Source organism: Grosmannia clavigera (genome assembly GCF_000143105.1).
Source record: "Grosmannia clavigera kw1407 unplaced genomic scaffold GCSC_113, whole genome shotgun sequence".
Classification (NCBI taxonomy): domain Eukaryota; kingdom Fungi; phylum Ascomycota; class Sordariomycetes; order Ophiostomatales; family Ophiostomataceae; genus Leptographium; species Leptographium clavigerum.
In genome coordinates, this window is record NW_014040831.1 from 477965 (window position 1) to 500770 (window position 22806).

General features: G+C 57.6%; 7 protein-coding genes across 7 annotated transcripts; 3 read left to right on the forward strand and 4 right to left on the reverse strand.

Moving 5' to 3' along the window:
• Nucleotides 1-944: 944 nt before the first annotated feature.
• On the forward strand, nucleotides 945-2509 carry CMQ_3385 (enolase; the record flags this gene model as incomplete). The annotated part of the gene is made up of 5 exons (XM_014319323.1): nucleotides 945-1068; nucleotides 1130-1383; nucleotides 1442-1533; nucleotides 1609-1659; nucleotides 1714-2509. The coding sequence occupies 5 exons, from the start codon at nucleotides 945-947 to the stop codon at nucleotides 2507-2509; spliced, it is 1317 nt and encodes a 438-aa protein (XP_014174798.1).
• A 369-nt stretch (nucleotides 2510-2878) lies between these two features.
• CMQ_3978 (checkpoint protein kinase) lies at nucleotides 2879-6866 on the forward strand (the record flags this gene model as incomplete). The annotated part of the gene is made up of 4 exons (XM_014319916.1): nucleotides 2879-3619; nucleotides 3869-4000; nucleotides 4171-4492; nucleotides 4570-6866. 4 exons carry the CDS (start codon nucleotides 2879-2881, stop codon nucleotides 6864-6866), a joined length of 3492 nt encoding a protein of 1163 aa, XP_014175391.1.
• A 232-nt stretch (nucleotides 6867-7098) lies between these two features.
• CMQ_3904 (DNA endonuclease) lies at nucleotides 7099-8576 on the reverse strand (the record flags this gene model as incomplete). The annotated part of the gene is made up of 2 exons (XM_014319842.1): nucleotides 7099-8066; nucleotides 8141-8576. The coding sequence occupies 2 exons, from the start codon at nucleotides 8574-8576 to the stop codon at nucleotides 7099-7101; spliced, it is 1404 nt and encodes a 467-aa protein (XP_014175317.1).
• Nucleotides 8577-8866: 290 nt separating this feature from the next.
• On the forward strand, nucleotides 8867-10249 carry CMQ_4110 (tRNA dihydrouridine synthase; the record flags this gene model as incomplete). The annotated part of the gene is made up of 2 exons (XM_014320048.1): nucleotides 8867-9038; nucleotides 9096-10249. The coding sequence occupies 2 exons, from the start codon at nucleotides 8867-8869 to the stop codon at nucleotides 10247-10249; spliced, it is 1326 nt and encodes a 441-aa protein (XP_014175523.1).
• A 235-nt stretch (nucleotides 10250-10484) lies between these two features.
• Nucleotides 10485-12009, reverse strand: CMQ_3765 (ribosomal protein carboxylic ester hydrolase; the record flags this gene model as incomplete). Its single annotated transcript, XM_014319703.1, has 3 exons — nucleotides 10485-10651; nucleotides 10712-11628; nucleotides 11678-12009. The coding sequence occupies 3 exons, from the start codon at nucleotides 12007-12009 to the stop codon at nucleotides 10485-10487; spliced, it is 1416 nt and encodes a 471-aa protein (XP_014175178.1).
• A 570-nt stretch (nucleotides 12010-12579) lies between these two features.
• CMQ_3657 (duf907 domain containing protein) lies at nucleotides 12580-15088 on the reverse strand (the record flags this gene model as incomplete). Its single annotated transcript, XM_014319595.1, has 2 exons — nucleotides 12580-13115; nucleotides 13177-15088. The coding sequence occupies 2 exons, from the start codon at nucleotides 15086-15088 to the stop codon at nucleotides 12580-12582; spliced, it is 2448 nt and encodes an 815-aa protein (XP_014175070.1).
• Nucleotides 15089-18514: 3426 nt separating this feature from the next.
• On the reverse strand, nucleotides 18515-22167 carry CMQ_3507 (c2h2 finger domain containing protein; the record flags this gene model as incomplete). Its single annotated transcript, XM_014319445.1, has 2 exons — nucleotides 18515-19587; nucleotides 19689-22167. The coding sequence occupies 2 exons, from the start codon at nucleotides 22165-22167 to the stop codon at nucleotides 18515-18517; spliced, it is 3552 nt and encodes a 1183-aa protein (XP_014174920.1).
• Between the last annotated feature and the right edge of the window lie 639 nt (nucleotides 22168-22806).

Below are 22806 nucleotides of genomic sequence, written 5' to 3' on the forward strand. Positions count from 1 at the left end.
CGCCAAGAAGACTGCAAACAACTGACAACGAAGAGACAACGAAGAGACAACGAAGCGGCGGAGAGAAGCAAGCCCGCAGTAATAAGGCGAATGGTTGGTTGCCAAATATAAAAAGGAGAAGCAGCGACGCAGACACCTGATTTCGGCATGAGTCAGGAAGCAGCGATCGTCTCGCCCATGCCAGTGCACGACATCAACCCCACTAGAGCACTAACACGGCGTTGCCCCACCACCGAGAGCTTCCCCTCCCCCTCCGCAACGGCCGACGAGGCGGCAGGTCGACGATTGATCGTTCTTTCCTGTCAGTACGGACAGCTAGCTGATAGTACGCGTTCCTATATATTTGTAGCCGGTCTCTCCTTTCTTTCTCCATTTTGCCGTCCTCTTCTCTAGCATCGTAATCACAGCAGCCGCTCCACAGCCAAACAACCAGGTGAGCGTCTTTTCCTGTTGCAAAAAGCTAGCGAGAAAAAGAGCGAAAAGTCCAAGCTTGGCCCTCAAGCTAGAAAAAATATAGCTCATTTCGTGTTTCGTTCTACATCTCGTGTTCTCCCCTTGAAAGCATTTCCCCTCACCTGTTGCCCCTCCACAACCGCGCAATTTGTCGACTGTTTACCCTTTGCTGAGGTATATTTGCACTTATCCCGTCAAACACGTTCCTGGACTTGACTCGTCCTTTTTCTCCCCTCACTGATCATCCTCATCCATCACACGTCTCTCTGTCCCTATAATTGTCTGGCCTCCTCCCTCCCAGTCTCTTTCTGCTTCTTGTGCTTCTCATCCTTCCGCACCATCAACTGACAGCGATCTCAGGCCTCACTTAATCGGACTCACCCCGACTTTTTGTCCGTCTGCTCTCTCCTCCTCTTCCCAATCCGGTGTCGACCTCGTTGAAGCCCCACATCTAACTTGTTTCGATAGCTTCCATCAGTCACTGTTCAATCATGGCTATTACCAAGATCCACGCCCGCTCCGTCTACGACTCGCGCGGCAACCCGACCGTCGAGGTCGATGTTGTCACCGAGACGGGCCTGCACCGCGCCATGGTGCCCTCGGGCGCCTCGACCGGTTCGTCGACTCCTTCTATCCTCACGGCTGGACTGGCAAGCTAACAGACCGTCTCTCTCAGGTCAGCACGAGGCTTGCGAGCTTCGCGATGGTGACAAGTCCAAGTGGGGTGGCAAGGGTGTCCTCACGGCCGTCAAGAACGTGAACGAGACCATTGGCCCCGCCGTCATCGCCGCGAACTTTGATGTCAAGGACCAGTCCAAGGTCGACAAGTTCCTTGTCGAGCTTGACGGCACCCCGAACAAGACCAAGCTCGGTGCCAACGCCATCCTCGGTGTCAGCTTGGCCATTGCCAAGGCCGGCGCTGCTGAGAAGGTGAGCAGAGGTCAAGGTTGATTTCAAAAGTGGATACGTGCTGACAATTCGTTTCCAGGGCATCCCCCTGTACGCCCACGTGTCCGACCTGGCCGGCACCAAGAAGCCCTACGTTCTCCCGGTTCCGTTCATGAACGTCCTCAACGGCGGGTATGTTTGGCAAGAGAAGAAGAAGAAGAAGAAAGACGAAGAAAAGGCTGCAGGAAAATGCTGACTGTCATACAGTTCTCACGCCGGTGGCCGCCTGGCTTTCCAGGAGTTCATGATTGCTCCGTCGTAAGTATCCCCTGGCTATCCAGAGGCTGTACGTGTCGGTTTCTAACAGTGCAGTGATGCCCCGTCCTTCTCTGAGGCTCTCCGCTGGGGTTCGGAGGTGTACCACCAGCTCAAGAGCCTGGCGACGAAGAAATATGGCCCGTCTGCGGCCAACGTCGGTGACGAGGGTGGTGTCGCTCCGGATATCCACACGGCAGAGGAGGCGCTCAGCCTGATTGCTGAGGCCATCGAGAAGGCCGGCTACACCGGTCGGATGAACATCGCGATGGACGTTGCATCCAGCGAGTTCTACAAGGTGGACGCCAAGAAGTACGACCTGGACTTCAAGAACCCGGACAGCGACCCGACCAAGTGGATCACGTACGAGGAGCTGGCGGCCATCTACGCAGACCTGGCCAAGAAGTACCCAATTGTCAGTATTGAGGACCCGTTCGCCGAGGACGACTGGGAGGCGTGGAGCTACTTCTACAAGACGCAGGACATCCAAATTGTCGGCGACGACCTGACGGTGACGAACCCGCTGCGCATCAAGAAGGCCATTGAGCTGAAGGCGTGCAACGCGCTTCTGCTGAAGGTGAACCAGATCGGCACTCTGACGGAGTCGATCCAGGCGGCCAAGGACTCGTACGCCGACGGCTGGGGAGTCATGGTGTCTCACCGGTCAGGCGAGACGGAGGACGTGACGATTGCCGACATTGTTGTGGGTATCCGCGCCGGTGAGATCAAGACGGGTGCGCCGGCACGGTCGGAGCGTCTGGCCAAGCTGAACCAGCTGCTGCGCATCGAGGAGGAGCTCGGCGACGCGGCTGTGTACGCCGGCACCAGCTTCCGCACGGCTGTCAACATTTAAATGGGATGGAGAGAAAGCGGTAAGGGGACAAATTTGGGAACCCCAGGCGCATATTAGTCGATGGCGATGCTAGTGATGGCGGTAAAAGCTACTGTAGTAGATACGTCCAATATGAACTGATGTGTACTTGATTGAGCTCGTCTGTGGCTTCCATTCTTCGTGGCGCATTGTGGCGCACTGTGGCGCATTATTGTCGAGGCAACCAGCGGAAATGTGGCTTATTTATCAATAAAAACACCCCACAATGGAGGGGCAAGGAACAGCAACATCGCGTCCGCGTCTGTCCACTTTAGCACGAGGCCTGAGTTGAGCACATTGCCCAGCGGCACCTATCACGACCCATTCAATTCCCAAGCGAGTACAGCGACGATGGCGGGTTCAGACGACCTGATCAACTTCGACGTGATTGAGAGCCAGAAGGAGAACATCCAGTCGCTGCCAGGCGGACGGTCAGCGAAGAAGTTGGCAGCGTTGTACTCGCCGACAGCAGGGGGTCTGGCGGGGGTGAGCAGCAGCGGCAGTGCGAGCAGCAGTGGGAGCCGACGGAGCGAGCGGCTGAAGGCACAGCTGACGCCGACGCCAAGTCCGGGGACAACGCGAACGCTGCACGAAGCGATCCGGGCCAAGTTTGAGGAGGAGGTAGCGAGCCTTTCGGAGGCGGACGACCCGCTGGATGTGTATGACCGGTATGTGCGCTGGACGCTGGAGGCGTATCCAACAGCGCAGGCGACGGCCGAGTCGCAGCTGCATGTGCTGCTAGAGCGAGCGACGCGGGCGTTTGTGGGCGCCGCGCAGTATCGCAACGACCCGCGATATCTGCGGCTGTGGCTGCACTACATCCGTCTCTTCTCGGACGCACCGCGCGAGGCGTTTGTCTATCTGGCCCGCCACGGCATCGGCGAGAATCTCGCGCTGTTCTACGAGGAGTATGCCGCCTGGCTCGAGACGGCCGGTCGCTGGATCCAGGCCGACGAGGTCTTGCGGCTGGGTATCGACCGTGCTGCCCGTCCCGAGGCACGTCTGCTGCGCAAGTACGCCGAGTTCGAGCAGCGACGCACTGCCGCCAACGAGGACGACCCCGACACCCCCGGCTCGCCCGCCCTGCCGACTGTTCGGCCGGCCCTCGCGGCCAAGGTCGACCCTTTTGCCGCTGCGGCGGCTGCTGCACGTGACTCTCAGCAAGAGCAGCAGCAGCAACAAGAGCAACAGCAGCAACAGCAACAACAGCAACAACAGCAGAGACAACAGGCGGCTCGCTCGGCCAAACCAAAAATGGCCATCTTCTCAGACGCAGTCGCAGTTGAACCGCCAAAGGCTTCGGCCATGCCGGCTCTGGGCGCGGCTGCCGCAACGTCGAAGGGCTGGCAGAGCATCGGATCGCTGGCGGAACGGAAAAAGGAAAACACGGTGGCGGCCAAGCCGTGGGCCGGCGAGAAGATGAGTGCCGGTGGCAAAAAGGTCACCTCCAAGATGCCCATCTTCAAGGACGCGGTAAGCTAGATCCTCTCTCTCCCGTTTGGCCCCTCCTGCCAGAAACGATGTTGATTCATATAGGACTAATGTGTGCGCGTGGGACTCTTGTATTTTCGGTCATTCTGGCGCAATGTATTCTCTAGTCACTAGCAAAATCACACATTACAATCCACCCGTCACAATACCAGGTTACGGTAAATCCCCAGAGCGGGAAGAAGGAACGCGTCTTTGTCGACCTCCGCGCCGTGTACCCAACGCCAGAAGTGCCTGGCTCCGAGCTGAGCTTCGAGGAGATTTGGGCGGCCAATCGCGGCCTGTTGCACCGTCTGTGGGATGCGCCTCCGGCCGGCCCGTCTGCCGTCGATCTCCTGGCCGACGTCGCGCCCGCAAAGCTCGTCATTCACCGTGATGCAGTAGTACTCGACGAGAACGGCGCCCCAGTCAAGACTCAGGACCGGGAGAACCGCCCGAGGAAGAAGAAGGCGACGGAGATGAACGAGACCCAGATCAGTAAGGCTCCTGTCCAAGCTCTCCGTGTTGTCTGCTTTCTGCTGCGTAGCCTGGATTAACCAATTTCCTTCCGGTAGTCAAAGCAAAGCTCGACTCGCCGTCGGGTCGCAAGATGAAGAAGCGCGGCTCTATTTCTGAGCCGACCATGACGATGCATACCCGGGCGGCCACCGACGACATATACGACATCTTCAACCAGCCTCTCCGACCGGCCATGGGGATCGAGGAATCCGACACAAATGAAACATCGGACGAGGATTATGAGTCCGATGCTGATTACACGAGCGGTGCCGAAAGCACAGGAACGACACGACAAGTTTCGACGAGCGACGCTGGCGACGATGAAGTAGCAGATGAGGTGGACGATGGCGTCGATGGCGTCGAGGGCGAGAAAGAGGCGGACGATGCAAAGAGCGTCAGCGAGTGGTCTGACTTCACAGCCCGGAAAGACATTCCGGATCTCGACGAGGAGGACGATCTGGGCCGAGATCCTGTCGCAGATGAAAACGACGAAAACGACGATGCCGATGAGTCGCTCAGTCCCTTGCCGGTACGCAGACGGTCACAGACGGCCAGCAGCGGCGATGCACCGTCGATTCCATCGTCACCGCTAATGTCTCCTGTAAAGGACTCTGGGCCCTCTCCACCCAAGACGCGGACGGTCTTCATCCCCATTCCGCCCGAAGACTATGTTGCACCCACACGGCCGTATAGGGATCCGGTCGAGGTGGCCAACAACCGTCTGCCCTTTATGACTCCCATCACAGAACGGACGGAATCGTCGCTGGCGTTTGACTCGGACGACAACAGGCGTGCGCTGCTTACTAAGACGCCGAGCAAGGCGTTTGGCATGGCCACGAGGCTTCCGAGCACGGACGAAGATGACGAGGACGAGGAAGAAGAGGAAGAAGAGGAGTACCGCGGGGGTAGCAGCGTCGGCATGGCGTCGGAAGCCATGAGCAGTCCGTTGATCAACGTGACGGACGACGACAACCTCATACAACTGTCGCCAGCGAAACTCCCAGCACCACTGTTTCAGCGGCCTGCAGGCCCCAACAAGGGACCCATCATCAAAGACCTGCAGTGCAACCCGATCGACGAGAGCATCCGGTCCGAGATCTTGGCCCAGATGCACCCACCTCTCAGCTCCTATGCCGGCTTCTATGACCATAGCGAAGAAAAGTACGAAAAGGGTGGCGACATCCGACGTTATGCCAAGGCCGTGAGCAAGTCCAAGGCCGGCAACGGCAGCAGTGGTAGCTCTGACCGCACTAGTGGTGCTGGGCTGCCAGTGATGATCATGTTCCCAGACTGCCCGTCGCAATACACATTACGGCGAGAGCTGGGCGCCGGTGCATTTGCGCCTGTGTATCTGGTGGAAAACATGCATCCGGATGGCGATGAGCAGGCCGGAGCGATATCGCAGATGGGACGAGACGTCTTTGGCAACAGCCAGGTACAACGACACAGCCTCGAGGCACTCAAAATGGAGACACCACCAACAGTGTGGGAGTTCCACATGATGCGGCTGGCACGCACACGACTAGGACCACAGCACCGGGTGACGGCGTCGCTGGCTCCTGGTCTCGAGTGCCACCTGTACCGCGACGAGACATTTCTGTTCTTGCCGTATTATCCTCACGGCACACTGCTGGACGTGGTGAACCTGTTCCGGGCAGAGCCAACCGGGGTGATGGATGAGACGCTGGCCATGTTTTTTGCGATTGAGCTGTTCCGCACGGTGGAGGGACTGCACAGCCACGGGTTACTGCACGGTGATATCAAGGCCGACAACTGTCTGCTGCGGCTGGACGAGTCTGAGCAGCACCAGCACCAGCACGCGTCGCTGTCGGGGCAGTGGCACGCGGACGGTACCGAGGGCTGGGGCTCGCGTGGCGTGACGCTGATCGATTTCGGACGGGCCATTGACATGCGGTCATTTGCGGCGGACGTACGCTTTGTGGCAGACTGGAAAACGACAGCACAAGACTGTGCAGAGATGCGAGAAGGTCGGCCGTGGACGTGGCATATCGACTACCACGGCCTAGCCGGGACGCTGCACACGCTGCTCTTCGGCAAGTACATGGAGACGGTGCGGTGTGACCAGGGCACGGGGGCGACGGTGAGGCGGTACCGCATCCGTGAGTCGCTCAAGCGGTACTGGCAGACAGACCTGTGGTCGGAGGCGTTTGACGTGCTGCTGAACCCGGCAGGTCACGTGATGGACGAGGAGGGTGCGCGACTGCCGGTGCTGCGGTCGATGCGGGGCGTGCGCGATCGGATGGAGACGTGGCTAGCGGCGAACTGCGAGCGTGGCGTTGGACTGAAGAGTCTGATGGTGAAGGTGGAGGGATGGGCTCGCGGAAGGAAATAGGGTGGATGTGATGATAAAGGGAGATGTGGAGGGGATGAGAAGGAGATGTGGGAGAGGATAGATAGACAAGCGGGAAAGGAAGGAGCCAACAAGGTCCGAGGAAAGAGCGAGGAATGCCCGCATGAATTACGAGTTGGCACTGGTCTACATTTGATGCGAGAATGATTATTAGAAGACATACTTGACAAAATGTTCCATCTCTACCAGTGACACCCACCCTGCCACGACGGACCTACTTCTTCTTCCGCTTGTTGACCTGCTCCTGCAGACGGCCACGCTCGGCAGCACCCTGAGCCTGCATGTCAGCCTCGAGGGCAGCAAAGGCGTCGGTGTCAGGGTCCATGCCGACGAGGCTCTCGAGCAGCTTGATCTCGTCAGCCCAGACGCGGCGGTCTTCGACGGTCTTGCCGCCGGCCTTGCCGTCGGGCCGGTCGATGGGCGTCTCAAGCACGATGGGCAGGCCAGAAAAGGCGTCATGGTTGACGAGGCAATGGAAGGCGCGCAGGCCGAGAAAGCCGGTGCCGATGTTGGCGTGCAGGTCGCGGCGGCTGTCGAGGGGGGCCTTGCTGTCGTTGCAGTGGACGGCGCGCAGATAGGAGAGGCCGACGACGGCGTCAAACTCGGCCACGACGGCGGCAAACGACGCGGCCGTGCGGAGGTCGTAGCCGGCCGCAAAGGCGTGGCAGGTATCGAGACAGACGCCGACGCGCTGCTTGTCGTCGACCCCGTCAATGATGGCGCGCAGATCCTCAAACCGGTTGCCGACCGTCGTCCCGCCGCCCGCCATGTTCTCAATCACCGTCACCACGTCCGACGGCGCCGTGTCGCGATGGGCTCGGTTCAGCGCTGCCGCAATGCGCGCGAGTGCCTCCTCGCGCGTGCCCGTCCCGGCCACGGCCGCACCCGGATGGAAGTTGTACAGCCGGATGCCCAGAGCGGCACAGCGTCGCAGGTCGTCCACAAAGTTGCCGTACGCCTGCTCCGCCTTGGCCGCGTCTGCCTGCGCCAGGTTGACCAGGTACGAGCCGTGTGGGAGGCAGTGGCGGGCCGCGTCAAAGCCCAGCGAGGCACACTGCGCCCGGAAACCGTCGCGCGCCTCGTCCGTCAGGGCTGCGTTCGTCCATGTCCGCTGCGACTTGAGGAAGAGCGCAAACGCGTTGCCGCCAATGTACTGCGCGTTGCCGACCGCATTTTGGACACCTAGAGGTCAGTGAGTGTCTGGACGTCTGGAGGTCTGGAGGTCTGGAGCTGTCTGTCGTCCACACATCTCTCACCTCCTGCGCTGCTCACGTGGGCCCCAATGTACATGGCCTTCTTCAACGTGCTCACGTCGGTCCGAGCAGCCAAGGGTGCTTCCCCGGCCTTGACTGCTTTGGCCGTCGTCTTGGCCTTTTTTGTCGGCTTCTCCACCACCGCTTCCTTGGGCTTTGCTACCGCCTTGGCCGCTCCCTTGGCTGGCTTGTGTTCGTCTTCGCTCTTGTCCAGCTCGTCGTCGCTCTCAACCTTGCGCTTCGTCGCTCCTTTGGGACGTCCCCGGCCCTTTACTTTCACCACGACATCCTCGGCCTCTTCTTCCTTTACTGCTGTCACTGCAGAAGCTGCTGCTGTGGTCGTCCTCCCGCTGACTCGTCTCGTTGCCGTCGTCGTCGTGGCTGCGACAATGCCGGTCGAGACGGCCTTGACATGTCGGGGCGACTTGCGAAGAGACATGGTAGGAGACGAGCGCAGCACGCTTAGCAGCCTGGCAGCAAGCAGATCCAGGTTGATGTATTGACGTCGGATGGGACTGAAAGCAGTTGTCGAAGAAGAGAGGAGCTAACCCGCCTGCACAGAGAGCTTCGACTCGTCACGCGCTATGCCCACGCGGTGTCACGTGACTCTTCATTAGCATGTGACGCCAAGACATGACTAATGCGAATCTAGTTCCCCATCATATTTTGCATGCCAAAAAAAAAAAGAGTCCATCTCTGCGCACCTCTTGCCCCACTCCATTCGATGTCATGCTTCGGCGCATCCTTCGCTCCATGATGACCTCGGAGGCCGTGAAAAAGGTTCCCATCCCGCCTCGCGGGGTGGACTACCGCGGCAAGATCGTGCTGGCGCCAATGGTGCGTTCGGGCGAGCTGCCGTCGCGACTGCTGGCTCTGCAATATGGAGCCGATCTGGTCTGGGGTGAGTCTGTATCTTCCTGTCGTCCTGTCGTCGCGATCTAACAGTGCTGTGGACCAGGTCCCGAGACGATCGACAAGTCGCTGATCGGCACGACGCGGCGGTTCAACGAGCGGACCCAGACGATTGAGTGGTCACGCATGCCGTCGAGCTTCTCGCCACACACGACGCCGAAAGAGTCGGTGCTGTACCGGATCGACCCGGCGCACGAGGGTGCACGGCTGGTCTTCCAGATGGGCACGTGCAACCCAGACACGGCAGAAGCAGCAGCTCGACTGGTGGCGGCGGACGTGGCCGGCATCGACATCAACGCTGGCTGCCCGAAGCCGTTCTCGACCGACGGCGGCATGGGCGCGGCCCTGTTGAAGACGCCGGACCTGTTGTGCGCCATTCTGGAGCGGCTGGTGGCCACGATCACGCCGGCCTTTGGCATCGGCATCAGCGTCAAGATTCGGCTGCTGGCCGATGCCGCCGAAACAAAAACGCTCGTGCGCCGGCTCGTCGCCACTGGCATCACCGGCCTGACGGTGCACTGCCGCACGCGCAATATGCGGCCACGTGAACGGGCTATCCGCGATCAGCTCCGCATGGTCGCCGACGAGTGCCGGGCGGCCGGTGTGGCCTGTCTGATGAATGGCGATGTCACGTCACGTGACCAGGCTTTGAGCCTCATGGCCGAATACGGCGTCGACGGCGCCATGATCGCCACGGCGGCCGAGCGCAATCCCAGCTGCTTCCGTGCCGAAGGTGACGGTGGCCTCGCAGCCTGGCCCGAAGTCGTCGAGCACTACGTGCGCCATGCGATCGCCGTCGGCAACCGCTTCGGCAACACCAAGTACCTGCTCGTTCAGATGGTACCCGGCCGCCAGTCCGAGACCATGGGCCTCAGCCGCTGCCACAACTACGTCGACGTCTGCCGCTCCCTCGACCTGCCCGGCTTGCTGGCTGCTGCCCACGACACCGACGCCGCCCTCGGCATCGACCCTGACAGCCTGCTCGCCAATAAGGCGGCCAAGGAGGCCGAGCAGTCCGCCAAGCGCAAGGCCAGGGCCGAGGCCAGAGAGATGGCTGAAGGCGCGGCTGCACAGCGTCAGCACAAACGGCTGAAGAGCAGTGTCGAGGCTGTAGAAGGAGAGGTTGCTAAGGCTGCAGAAGCTGCCGTTATCTCGGTGCCACCTCCATCTGGCCCAGCTCTTGCTGCAGCATCAGTATGAGAGTGGCGCAGAATGAACAAAAACAAAAAAAAGACAGACAAAAACAAAGTAGAAGATCGTGCATAGGACCGGGCATGGAAGCATCGGACACAGGATCAGGATAGACTGCGGTTTGTGCATAGCATATGGTTTACGATATCCAGGAACAGCAGACAGCAGGCGGCGGGAAATGTCTGATATATACATGCAGCTGTTCAGCGGCCCAGCTTTGTAAGCGTACAAGCTTCGTAGACGGTCATACCTTCCTGCCCTGTGCCAGCATCTCGGACACTTTTGGCGGCAGCACCAGAGCCGTCCTGTCGTTTCGGCGGTAAAAATCGACCAGCGTCATGGCTGTCTTTTCCGGCAGGTCCTCGTGGATGAAATGACCGGCTTCTGGGAAGACTTGGAGGGCATATTTTCCTAGTATGGACGGGTTAGCGCAGATGGGGAAAAGGAAGAAGAGGAGAAAGATCTGCCCACCCTGCATCTGCCCAATGGTCAGCTCCGTGTCCAAGCGATCAGTCCCGGCCAGCAGCAGGAGTTTTCCGCCGCGGGACCCAAGGAACTTCTTGCTGAGTCCGGTGAACCAGTCTTCCCAAAAAGGCTGTGTGGCGGCCAAGTCGGTGCGCCAGTGCCACGGCCGCCGCTTGGCTTCGGGTGAGAGAGGCAGTTTCGGCGGCGGCTGTGACATCGTCTGCGGTGTCTGTGGTGTCTCGCCCCCGGCCGGCTCCTGGTCGTGCACGAGCAGTGCGGGCACGCTGGTGCGGGCGGACGTGGCATTGCGGATAGTGCGTGAGCGAATGTGCCACTCGATGCCGGACTGCAGCGTCGGGAAACCGGCCGGCCGCGACGCCAGATACGTGCGCATGCTCTGCAGCGCGTCCATGGCCGAGCCCTCGACGACGTCGAGCACGGCAAAACCGAGGAGGGGGGCGCCGAGGGTGCCGGCATGGGCGAGATCGGTCACCACGGCGCCGCCCAGCGAATGGCCCACGAGCACGATTGGCGGCAAGGCCGGCCAGCGCATCTGGGCCTGGGCCAACCGGATGACGGCCAGCAGGTCGGCGCTGAGCGTGCAGAGCCGGAGGTCCAGGTCCGGCTGCGGGCCGCCGTCTTCATCGGCCTCCCGTCGCATCCGTGTCAGCCCGTGGTCGCGCGCGTCCACCGACAGGATGCCGGCTGATGGCAACCGCTTGCGGATCTCGGCACCCACAACCGCAAACGACAGCCCGGATGAGCCGGCACCGTGGTGCATCACAAAGAGCGGGCCCTTGTCGACTGGCGAGGTCAGGTACGCATGGTAGACGATGTCGCTGCCGTCGTCAGCCGCCAGAAAGAGCTCGCGCTCGAAAAAGGTCGTCCATGGGATCGGGTCCAGCGTGCGTCCGCGGGGAAGACTAAGGGTCGTCAGTGCTGAGCAGAAGACGACTGTCCAATCTGGCTCACCCGTGTGGCCGAGCAAAGAGGTTGTGGCTGGCCGATGGAACGACCGTGCCTGTTGACGACGCCGACGATGACGCCGACGACAGCGACGCCGCATCGTCGTCCACCGGGTCCGACCCGTACATGCCGGTGCCTCCACCGCTGTTGCTGCTGGTGCTGCTGCTATTACTAGCCATCGTGGACGCCAATGTCGACGATGCCGGCGATGTCTGTGGTTGGAGCTGGGCCGTCCGCCCGTCCTCGTCCGCCGCCTCGTCCTCGTCCCTCTCGTCAAAACGCCCGGCCGCGAGCGCATCCATCTTGGCCTTGGCCCACCGTCGCTGCAGCTCGCTCATGGCATCGACAGGAGGGTGGGCGACTGGAGGATCCAGGTGCGAAGCCAGGTTGGTCAGCCGCTGCCACCACCGCGAACCAGCTCCTCGTCTCTCTTCCGTCCTGGTCGAAGCGAGAGAGAAGATGTCAAGAACCACAGAGCACACGTCTGTGTCGTGTCGTCGCAAAAAAAGGGAACCCGAACTGTCGTCTCTTCTTCGCTGTCGGCTGCTTGCTGCTCACCTTATCCTCTCCAGCCTTGCATTGGCTGTGGTGGGGTGACTGCCAAGGAAACTACGCGCTAAGGCAAACGCCCCTCTTGGCGTCTCTGGGAAGGAACGCCTGCTTTCTCGGCTGCTTCCCTTTTCGGCGTAAAGCCATGCTGCAACATCCAATATCTCAATCGCTACCAATTTTGTCTATAAGAAAGTAAAGACCAGAAAGACCAAAAGACCAAAAAGACTGACTGCCTATGTTACAAAATACACATCACATCACGCCAACCATCTCGCTCAATGCCTTCACCCGTCCTGTCTCTTCTACACAATCTTCTACACGAATTTCTACACAAAGGAAACACCCATACTACCGACTCAAAAATCACGCTGCGACTGCCACGGGCCGTTTGCCCTCTTGTTGTTGCTCAGCGTGTTCGACTGGTAGCCGCCGTCGACCTGCTGCTCGCTCGCAAAGGGTGCGTACGGGTTGTTTGTCCGGGAGTCGTTCCTGCGCGGCGGAGCTCTGCTCGGTCCGTTGAAGTCGAAGCCCGCGTTAGCCAGGATCGGCTGCCGTGCACTGAAGCTTGTCGACGACACCGACTGTGCGATCGGTGCTGCGTGTCCGAGGAGGCCGTTGTCGGCTGCTTCCGTGTCGACCCCCAGGCGAGAGGTGGGCGTCAGTCGCCGAACGCCGAGCGGACCGCTCACAAAATTGGCCGCCCTCGACGAGAGAACCGACAGCCTCGACTGCCGCTTCTTGTCGTCGCCACCGCTGTTGGCAAAGTCCACGTCGCCCATGTTGGTCATCATAAAGGCCGCGTTCTTCTCGTCCATCGGAGCGGACCGGCCGGGCTGAAGCAGCGAGTTGCGGGCGTCGAGAGGCGTCAGCGCGTCATTGTCACGGGCTTCCTCTGCAGAAACGGATGATTAGTCAGCAACACACACAAAGTCAACCCCCGGAAGAACACATACCTATCTCTCGTTGCCGCTTCTTGTGCGGGTTCTCCTTGATGCACGCAATCAGGGCGTTCCACCCCATCAGGATCGCCAGTGCGGCCGACAGCACCGACTGCACCACAATCAGCACGACTCCGGCCACCGTCTGCGTCGTCTCGGCAATGTCAAACTCGTCGACAAAGATGAAGACGCACACAATCGACAGCACCCGCACCACCTGGATCATGATGTTGATCACATTGCCCGACCGCCGCTCATACGGCCGGCTCCAGCAGAGCAGCGCCAGCATGCCGATCTCGATCAGCATCTGCGACACCGTCTGGGCTAGCCCGTGGCCGTCGCCAACCGCCAGCACGACGCCCTTGACAAACATGTACAAGATCGTTGGCAGGAAGATCCACCAGTAGCGCCGCCGGTACGACTCGTAAAACATGCTGTACCGGTCCCAGAGCCGCTTGTTCTCGAACAGCCCGCCGACGTCGCCCTCGGCCTCCTGCAGCTTCTTGGCCGTGTTTCCGATCTGGAAGGTGAAGAAGGCCAGAATGCCCGTGAAAGTTGCCAGCGTCAGCCCAGCAAGCAGCTTGACCGCCCACGAGTCGCCACGCGTGAACTGGTACATGCAGTACAGCACCCATACTCCGTATAGCAGCAGCACCAGCGTCGTGAGCGTCTGGCCGATCGACCGCCAGTAATGCTTGCGGAACGGCGTCAGCGATTCGGGAAACCGGCCCACCAGCGACCACACCTCCAGCACCACTTTGAAGAACAGCAGCCCGACCGTGATGACCGCAACCACAATTGCCACGATCAGCAGCACGGTCATGAACGTGTTGGCCGACGGGATGCTCAGTTCCTCTACAAACGCCTTGATCCCGCTGACCGTCTTCTGGAACGACTGTTCCGTCGCGTTCTCGGCCTTCGTTATCGCTGTCGTCGTCGATGTCGAGCTGCCGTTGACGCTCGTCGCAATCTCCCGCACCACCTGCACGCCTCGTGCATGCACCGCCCGCTTGGCCGTCGAGCTCGACCCTTCCGAATAGACCAGCGTCTTGTTCCGCAGGTACGCCACGCTGTTGTCCGTCAGGTTGCCGCCCGTCGCAGCCCGGAAGTTGTCGATGGACGTCTGCAGCTGCGTCCACGGCACGAGGCCGGTCGAAAAGGCAAAGTTCTTCGAGAAGCTGCGGTACACTTGCGGGTAGTTGACCGACAGCATGCCGTTCATCGCCATGCCCTGGAACAGGCCAAACACCTCCGTGAAGCCGGGGCTCAGCGTCCCGATACCGCCTGCTGCTGCCGATCCGCCCGCTGCTCCGCTACCGCCGGCCATAGCTGCGCCCACTGCGCTGACACCACTGATAAGGAGCGCCGCACCCGTCAGGCCGGCAGCCGCATACGACACCGCCGGCTGGTCGACCGTCTTGTCGTTCGTCACCTCCGCCTGAACGCATGCCACTTCCGACCCGTCTGCGACCGACACGAGCCGCAGTGTCGCTTGTGCCGAAATGTCCGGTACCCGGAACGCGATCGACGGCACCACGCTCGCATATGCTGCTGGAATCACCTGGGAACCGCTTGCAGAGAACTGGCCAACAGGCGCTGGGCACAGCTGCTGCACATACGTGCCTGTCGCGCACGGGTTGAGCGACCTCGAGTACACCTGGGCTCCGTATGCCGTGATGTCGATCTTGGCCGTGACGTTCTGCTCTTTGGTGCTGGTGCCGGCCACGTTAAACGTCACCGTCTGGCTGTCGCTGTTGTACTCGATTTCTATCTCTTGCACCGTCACGTTCGCATTGGTGCCACACGTCGTGAATCCGGTCGTCCTCAGAATATTCGCCGCCGCTGCATTCTGAATCCATGCCGACAGCGCCACCGTTACGGCCAGAGCCGTCTTCAGCACGCCGGCTGGTCTCCTCTGTCGAGACATTAGATCGGTATAGTTGTCTGTCGTCGCTCTTCGTATCGTATCGCGCCCGTAGAACGGTGAGCTTCTGTGAACTTGTTATGCAGAGTCGTTGTCGTTCATATAAGGCATTTGGATATTCGAAAGAGACTGTCTAAGCCGGCCGATGTCGATAAAAACGAGCGAGAGAAAAAGGCACAAGACAGAAAATGAGCGTAAGGCGTGTAGCCAGCGACAAGAGAGTAAAATGAAAGATCAGAGTAAAATGGCCGAGGATCAACCTGGAAAGAAAGGAAAGATTGGAACGAATGGGTGGACTATGAAGTTGTCCGCATAGCATAAAAGCCTTGTTCTTTGGTTATACGAAAAATCTGTGAAGATCAGTTGTGCTGCAGTCTGTACCTGTGCGTCCTGCAAGGACACACAGAATAGGTAAAGAGTGAAAATAGATGGAGGAAAGAAACGATTGAGAGAGCGTGAGCACAGTCCAACCTGGCAACGAGAAGCAAGCAGGGGAAGCAATGGAAAACAAGGAGGATTTGAAGCCAGAACGGCAGTAAGAGAGAGAGAGAGAGAGAAGAGTGATAGTATGGAGAGTAGGGGAAACAGAGAGAGCCTGCTCGTGTCTCGTGGGGTTGGGCACTTGCATCCGTGAGGAATGTGCTCCGTAAGATGATTGTACAAGACGAAACGGGAGAGGTCCACGAAAGGGGGCCTTGCATCCTGACTTGTCTGCCCAGAGACCCACGCGGTCGAGCCGCGCTGATGCCATCGGATTGCCATCTCGACAGAGGGAGCCGGGGTCGAAACGAGGGATGAGATGATTGGTTGTCACGGTCATCTCGCTGCTATCGCTCCATAAAACGACCAGGCCGTCCAAGCCAGTTGGCTGCCGTTCCTGATTCTCGGACTGTCTGAGTTGCTGCCATTATGGGGGCCAAAGCGGGCCTGTGGTACCGGTTATTGCTTGTCTGAAACATGGATTAGGGGGGGAAGCCTCTCGCTACTATGTACCCCTCCCCCCCTGAAACTAGGGCCTGGCCAGCGATCGCCGCTGTACGCGGCCGCTCATTAGCCGAGAGGCCTTCACCGCTAAAGTACGGAGTACGGAGTACTGCCTTGCCGTGACTGATTTTGCCGTACGGAATGCGGCGACGGGGAAGAAAAGAGAGAAGAAAAGAAGAAAAGAAAGAAAAGAAAGAAAAATCGCAAAGAAAAAGACGGTGAGCAGAAAGAGGCAGTTCAGCTGCTCAGCCGAGAAGGCTTGCTGCAAGCCATTCAGCCGCTGGCCTGGTAGCGAAGGAAAACAAAATCAGGATTTCAACGGCGCACCGGCGAGATTGCCGGTGGAGGCTCCGTATCCAACAGCAAGGTCAGCCACAAAGTCATTATCTCGTTCGTATTGTGCGGCCTCTCGTTCGGCAGGGGTGCAAGAGCCTCGCCACGCAAGCTGCCTCAGGACTGCCACCTCCCCCGTCTTTTAGACGCTCGCATTACGGAGTATGACGACTTCTCCGCAAGTCATCGCTCTCTGCCTTTCGGCCGCGTGGGATGCCGGCCTGCCTTCAATCCCTACGGACATCCCGCTCATCACCAGGCAGGACCCAGGGATGGGGAGGCCCAGAAGAAGCACTGACCCGTGTCCACAGCGGTGCCCATGGATTCATGCAATGTGCTGTCCTGCTACTATGTATGGACGCGATCGACAGGCTCCATAGAATTGGACTTTGAACTCGTATAGTTCATTTCACGCTCTCAGGATAGTAACATTGAGGGCTCCAACTGTCAATAGACCGCAAGCATTCTTTTCCGCAAGGCGCAAATCTAGCAGGTGAAAGACAGAGGATATGCGGTGGGCGTTGAAATAAAGCTGTATGCGCTTGAAAGGCTGAATCTGTTCAAGGGACAATCTCGAAAGGCCCTGGATCATGACAAGCTGAGACGTCCAAGCTCAAGGACTCGAAAGGGGGGAAGAGCAACCGGCTGGGTCGACCGAATGAGTTGAAGCACGAGTAGATAGTGTTAGAAGATGCGTCGTAGTTTAAGTTGCATCGCCATTGCAAGAATGTCGTTGGAGAGCTTCGAGTCGTGAGCCCAGCGGCAGCGCTTGGCGCGCATATGAGTGTGAACAAATCGAACTCCGCAGGGGATGGAACGTCGTCTCGACAGACCTAACAACAAAGGAAGATCAACAGACCAGGATGCACACTTAGGAGGGCTTCGATGTCCCCTGGAGGATCAAAATTGGACGAACGACATACGACGTATACAGGGTCCTGATCATTGGGTGGTATTTGTAAAGTGCTACGGAAGAAACAAGCCTTTAGAAAAGGCTAACTTCTATATTAAGATACTAGTCCTTCAAGGACCTCCATTATACGTAACTGCGTCTAAGAATATCCTAGGCCACATGCATCGTATTGAGAAGGGAAGTTGTACGTGCTTATTGAATGCACATTCTCTGTAGCTTGCTATAGCTACGATACAGCCAGAAATATGTTTTCTGTTGAAGAGTAAGACTGCTGCTGAATCGACCTCGGAAGACGAAACGGGACGTTGCCAATTTCTCTCGTACCCAGTCTTGGTTTGCTCAGCGTAGGTGCAATCTGAGCTTCTAATACCTTGGCTCGTTCAGTCTTTGACGTACAGACCTTATTAAGAAATCTTGTGATCACTGGGCGTCCTAGTCACGATTTAGGTTTCCAGATTCTTTTGTGAGATACGATACAGTTCGCTACACCAAAAACCCCGTGCATAGCCGTCCGAACTTCATCCAGATAATCAAGGCCTCCACGTAACGCTTCCATGTTGGCAACCTTGCTCCCTCGCAGGAAATTAGGAAATGACAGCATTGTTGACGTGAGATTTTCATGCGAAAGCCTGGGTCGATGACAACAATGATGTCGACATCCATCCCATCAAATGCTACTCCTTGCCATGGTCCGGGTGGAAATGTGCAGGCTCCTCATCAACCAAATATTGCCATTCCTCTCCTGCCAATGACGTCAGAAGCAGCTTCCTGTCTCGATATGCCAACAGACCTTCCACTTCGAGTGTGTTGATCGCCGTGTGAGCTTGGCGCCTCGGTAAAAGGCAAGCACAAAGCTGTTGTCTACGATTCATCTGTAGTGAGCCTCACGACCAAGGGGACCAGAAGGTCTACAGTGTGGCGAATCTAAATGTATCAAAAAGTGTATCTTAAACATGTCTCATAGCCATATATATACAAAATCCCAAAATGTGGTCATAAGAATCCGACAAACATGCTTCGAAACACGCAAAATTCCAGATCATCTTTCTGCCTCTCATCGTTCATAGTACATCATAAAACCCCGTAATCGACAAGCCCAACAAAAAACGTCCCAAGAAAACGGGACAAATCCCGGTAGAGAAATGAGCGCCAAAGCACAGCGCAAAAACAATTGTAGTAGCTCCGTCTGATTCCTGCTACTAACCGTAGAACTGCCCTTGGCCCTTCAGTGGTGCACGTTTATACGGAGGGATAGAGCCAATCGACGGGTTGGTAACCAATTCATAGTCCATCTGGCCGCTGGATAGACTCGTTTGCAGCCCCAGGGGATTAGCGATGGCCGTCGAAAACCCAGGGTAGGATACCGCATCGATACTCGAATTTGAAAACACTCGGTTCGATGTTGGGTCTTGGTAGCCTGTCGTTGTAAGAGGCAGGTGGCCGGGTCCATAAGCAGCACCAGTATACGGAGCAGACACCGGAATCACATTTATTGCTGCTCCATTCAGACTTTGCATCTGCGATGCCATACCCATCGGCGGTGCAAATGATTGTTGGCCGTAGTACGACCGCTGATACGGTGTTTGCGTAGTAGTCGGGTACACATAATCATTCGATTCGGGAGCGCCAGTCGGGACATACGCCATTGTATGCCCCAGCGGAGTCTGGTGAAATGGACCCGGAGGTACTCGCGTCATCGACACCAGATTCGACGGATTGGGCATCATGTTGTGCTGTGTCTCGTCTACACTTGGGAATGTCGGCGTTGGTGCAAAGTTCCGCTGCGGTGGTTCTTGGACAGGGCTAATTAAAGTATCCGCATCCAGTTCTTTTCGCTCCACCAGCTTCAGGATAGGCAAACTGATATGCTCCATATGCTTGGCCAGATGCACCGTGAGCTTTTTCCACGTCGGAAACGTCTTGCCACAAAACTTGCACGGTTCGTTTTGTGGCCGGTCTGTTGTCTCCGCATGACATTGCTCAACTCGCTGCCACGTCTCGTCTGTGGCGCCTGCTTTCTTAATCGCCGCCTTTGTCTTGTGCTTGGGCTCGGGAAACTTGTGCTCCCGGACCAGATGCTGCAAGAAATTGTCTCGGCGGTAGCATGTGTGCCGGCACTCATCCACATCGCATGTCCACCATTCCAGGTGCCGGTGACCTTCATTCTCGTGGCGGACCCAGTCGGCCTTCCTCTTGAAAATCTTGGGTTCCCGGCAGCGGTCCCATGTGCATGTGAATGGCTGCACATCCTCGTGAACATGCTTCGTCCAGTCTGAGGGTTTCTGGAAGCGTTTGTTCTGAAAACACAACTGGCATTCGAACTCGGCAGGCAAAACACTTGTTGGCGGCATCGGTATGTGCTTTGGGGAAAACTTTCGGGGCTGACAGCACCATCCAGGGGCGAAGCGAGATCTCCGATATCTGCGGATCCATATCCAGTCGATAGGGGATCGAGAGGAACCACGTCCATCTTGCCATCAAGCAGCACAGACGCACCGCCTTGTTCGATGCACAGGTCGCCACTTGGACAGTTGTTGCCCTTCACATAGCTGAGATGTCTCACCTTGTTATTCAGCAAAGATTTGTAGCGCTGAATCTGCTGGTACGCGATCCGATCCACGAGGTACGTATTCGTACTGGATAGTGTAGGGTTCAGCGTGAAAACTAGCTCTCGGAAACCTTTCAGGTCTGGTGAGATCGTGTTGATGAGTCCATCGGACTCGGGCTTCACGTCACCCTCATCAAATGCTTCGTCTTCATCATCATCATCGTCGTCAGGATCTGCAATAACAGGCGCAGGTACCGGTGCGTTTGTTGAAGTATAGAGGGGAAGGCTGTTCATCGAAAAGAGCGTAGGAGTCTGCGGACCATAGGCAGAGTTCCCAGTAGCCAAGTTTGCCACTGGTGGCCCGCCCGCGGTCTTTAACATGCGAACGAGATTCGGGTGCGGGTTTTCGGGTGTCGCCTTGGACAGCGACTTGCTTCTCTGGCGTCGGAGAGAATTGCTCACTTTCAGAAGAGGACTCTTGGGCGAAGTCAACGGAGGGCTCAAGCTGACCGAACCCGTGTGTTGCCGGCTTACAGACCCATTTCGAGCGTGCGTTGTCCCGATAGAAGCCACACTGCTTCCCATATTGACCAGAGCAGTATTAATGCTAGGCATGTGCTGCTTGTTCTTGCCCGTGCTCAGAGTCCGAGAAGGAGGAACAAGCGAGTTACTGTCCCGCCTGCTTTCCCCAAAACTGAAGTCGCCCCAGTTCGTGTCCAAAGTAGGTTTCTTCTCAATTTCCTGGCTGGTCCGAACCCTCTTTGGCTGTTGGCTTGTGCTCGGCATCCTGACAAGAGTGCGCAGCCCCTCAAAGATGCTCGGACGGCGCGTGTCGCCACGGCTGAGGGAGAGTTTCTTGAAAAAGTTTCCGCTTGTGATGCCCTCCATATCTGTGACGCTGGGGAGACTGCGGCGCCGCGTTCCCCACGTGGCAGAGCGCGAAATGTATGACGCATTGTCACGATACATCTTTTCAAACTTCTCAATGGCCGCTTGCGACGACTCGGGTTGACGCCGGTCAGATTCTTCTGCAATCTGCGTAATTGGCAGACTCGTAGGAGCATTCTCCCAAACGTGGTTGCTCAGCATGATATCGTAGTCCGTGGCATTGAGAGGACCATTGCCTTTTTTGTAGTATATCCGGTCAAACTGTTCAATGTTTTGTGTCTCGTGTCCTAAACTGATGTCACGATCCGATACTCCTTCAAATCCAGGTTCCTGACGGCGAGAGGAGGGAGTGATGGCAATCGGCACTTCGTATTTAGTAGCGTCCAGCCACTGGCTAACTACGGTGTTCTGCGCCGCAACTTTCCGGGCGTCGGCATCTTCGTTAAGACTGGTTGCCGTTTCAGTAGTGAGGCGGCTGGATGGATCAATCCCTCCAAGGCCAGTGACACTATCAACTTCCCATGCGCCATGCTGATTGCGCATCACGGACTGAGGCACGGCGGGCTTGGCAGGCGATTGCCACTGCAGAGTGCTGTCATCAGCGCTTGTGCCAAGGGCCGAGTTCTGGTTGGGCTTTGGCCCAAAGCTAGCCTCAACCGCAAGGCTGGGGTTATCTCCGCCCGCGCCATCATCTTTGTCCCATTGTGACACAGTGACATACGGGTTCTGGCCAGCCATGGACACAGCTGTGTATGTATTCCCTTCCTCTCTCGAAAAGCCGCCGTGGCTGGTGTTCCCCAAACTATCACCGCTGCTCGCCGAGTCCGGTGTCAGTTGTGTGGCTATGTCGACTTCAAAACCGTTGAACTGTGCTAGCTTGGTTGCCGGCTCTTGCTTTACAAGCTGATGGGGCGAGATCAAGCCAACGCCTAAAAATGTCTTAGTCAAGGCGACGTTCTCTTGGAGCCCCCTCTGTGCAGGCGTGGCAGAGTGATGGGGCGAGAAAGTGTTGAGCGACGGCGTCTGGTCAGGGCTTATAAGATATGTCTTGGAGTCCTGGAAGAAAGGTTCAGGAGTAGAGACCGATGCTGTCACGGGTGTGTCGAACAGGTGGAAGTCCGGGAGCGAAAGGGTATTTCCACCTAGGGCGTTGAAGTCAACGGTGTTGAACCAGCTGTCGTCGCCGTTCTCAGCCTCGCTGTAGCTGCTGGACTGATAGTTGCTCAGCTCTGACTCAGCAGGTGTATTGATGTCGTGCAGGAACGGCGATGTTGCATCGATGGGTTTCAACATGGATGACGATGATACAGTCGGCAAGGAGAGGTCGCCACCGAGTGACGTGGGGGATTGTTGATAGTTGTCGTCGGTGCTGTCCAACGGTTCTGGAGGGAAGTCAGGGAAGGAGAAAGAAGACATGGCAAGGGTAGAAAGAAGCGGGGATATGGAGAAAACGAGAGGAAAGCCGCCTTATATAATGCTCGGGCAAGCCGCAGTACGAGGTACACAAGGAACACGAAGGAAAGAGAGGTAGAAGGAAGAAGAGAACGTGTCAAGGGAGAGGGGTCAGGATTATGATGGGATTGATGGGACGAGACAAGCAGCGATTGTCCAGAGGCCGCACCCTCCAGCTCAGAGCGCGATAGTGGGCGCTGGGATCAGCGCTCCCTTTGGACGGGATGGGGGTGACAGTTGGGCGGTGCAATGGCGTGTGCGGCTAGAGCGAAGGCGGGGACACACGACCATGCCCTTTTGACTGCAGATGATGGGCCCAGGAAAACAAAGCTTGATTGACGAGGTGTCTTATAACAATTGTCGATGTGCTGATTTTGCAGCGTGCAAGCAGATCGCTGGCGATGAGTCCGGTGATAAAAAGAGTCAGCGCGTATCGCACCTTTGGGGTTCGTTCACGGGGGATGAGTGTGTGCGTAGAGGCTAATCTGCGAGAATTGGAATGAAAGAGAGAGAAAAAAGACTCAGGATTGGGCTGCAGCAAAATGAGATTTGTTTCCGCGCTTCAGCTGAAAAGCGTGTCTCTTCGTAATACGCAGCAGGAGC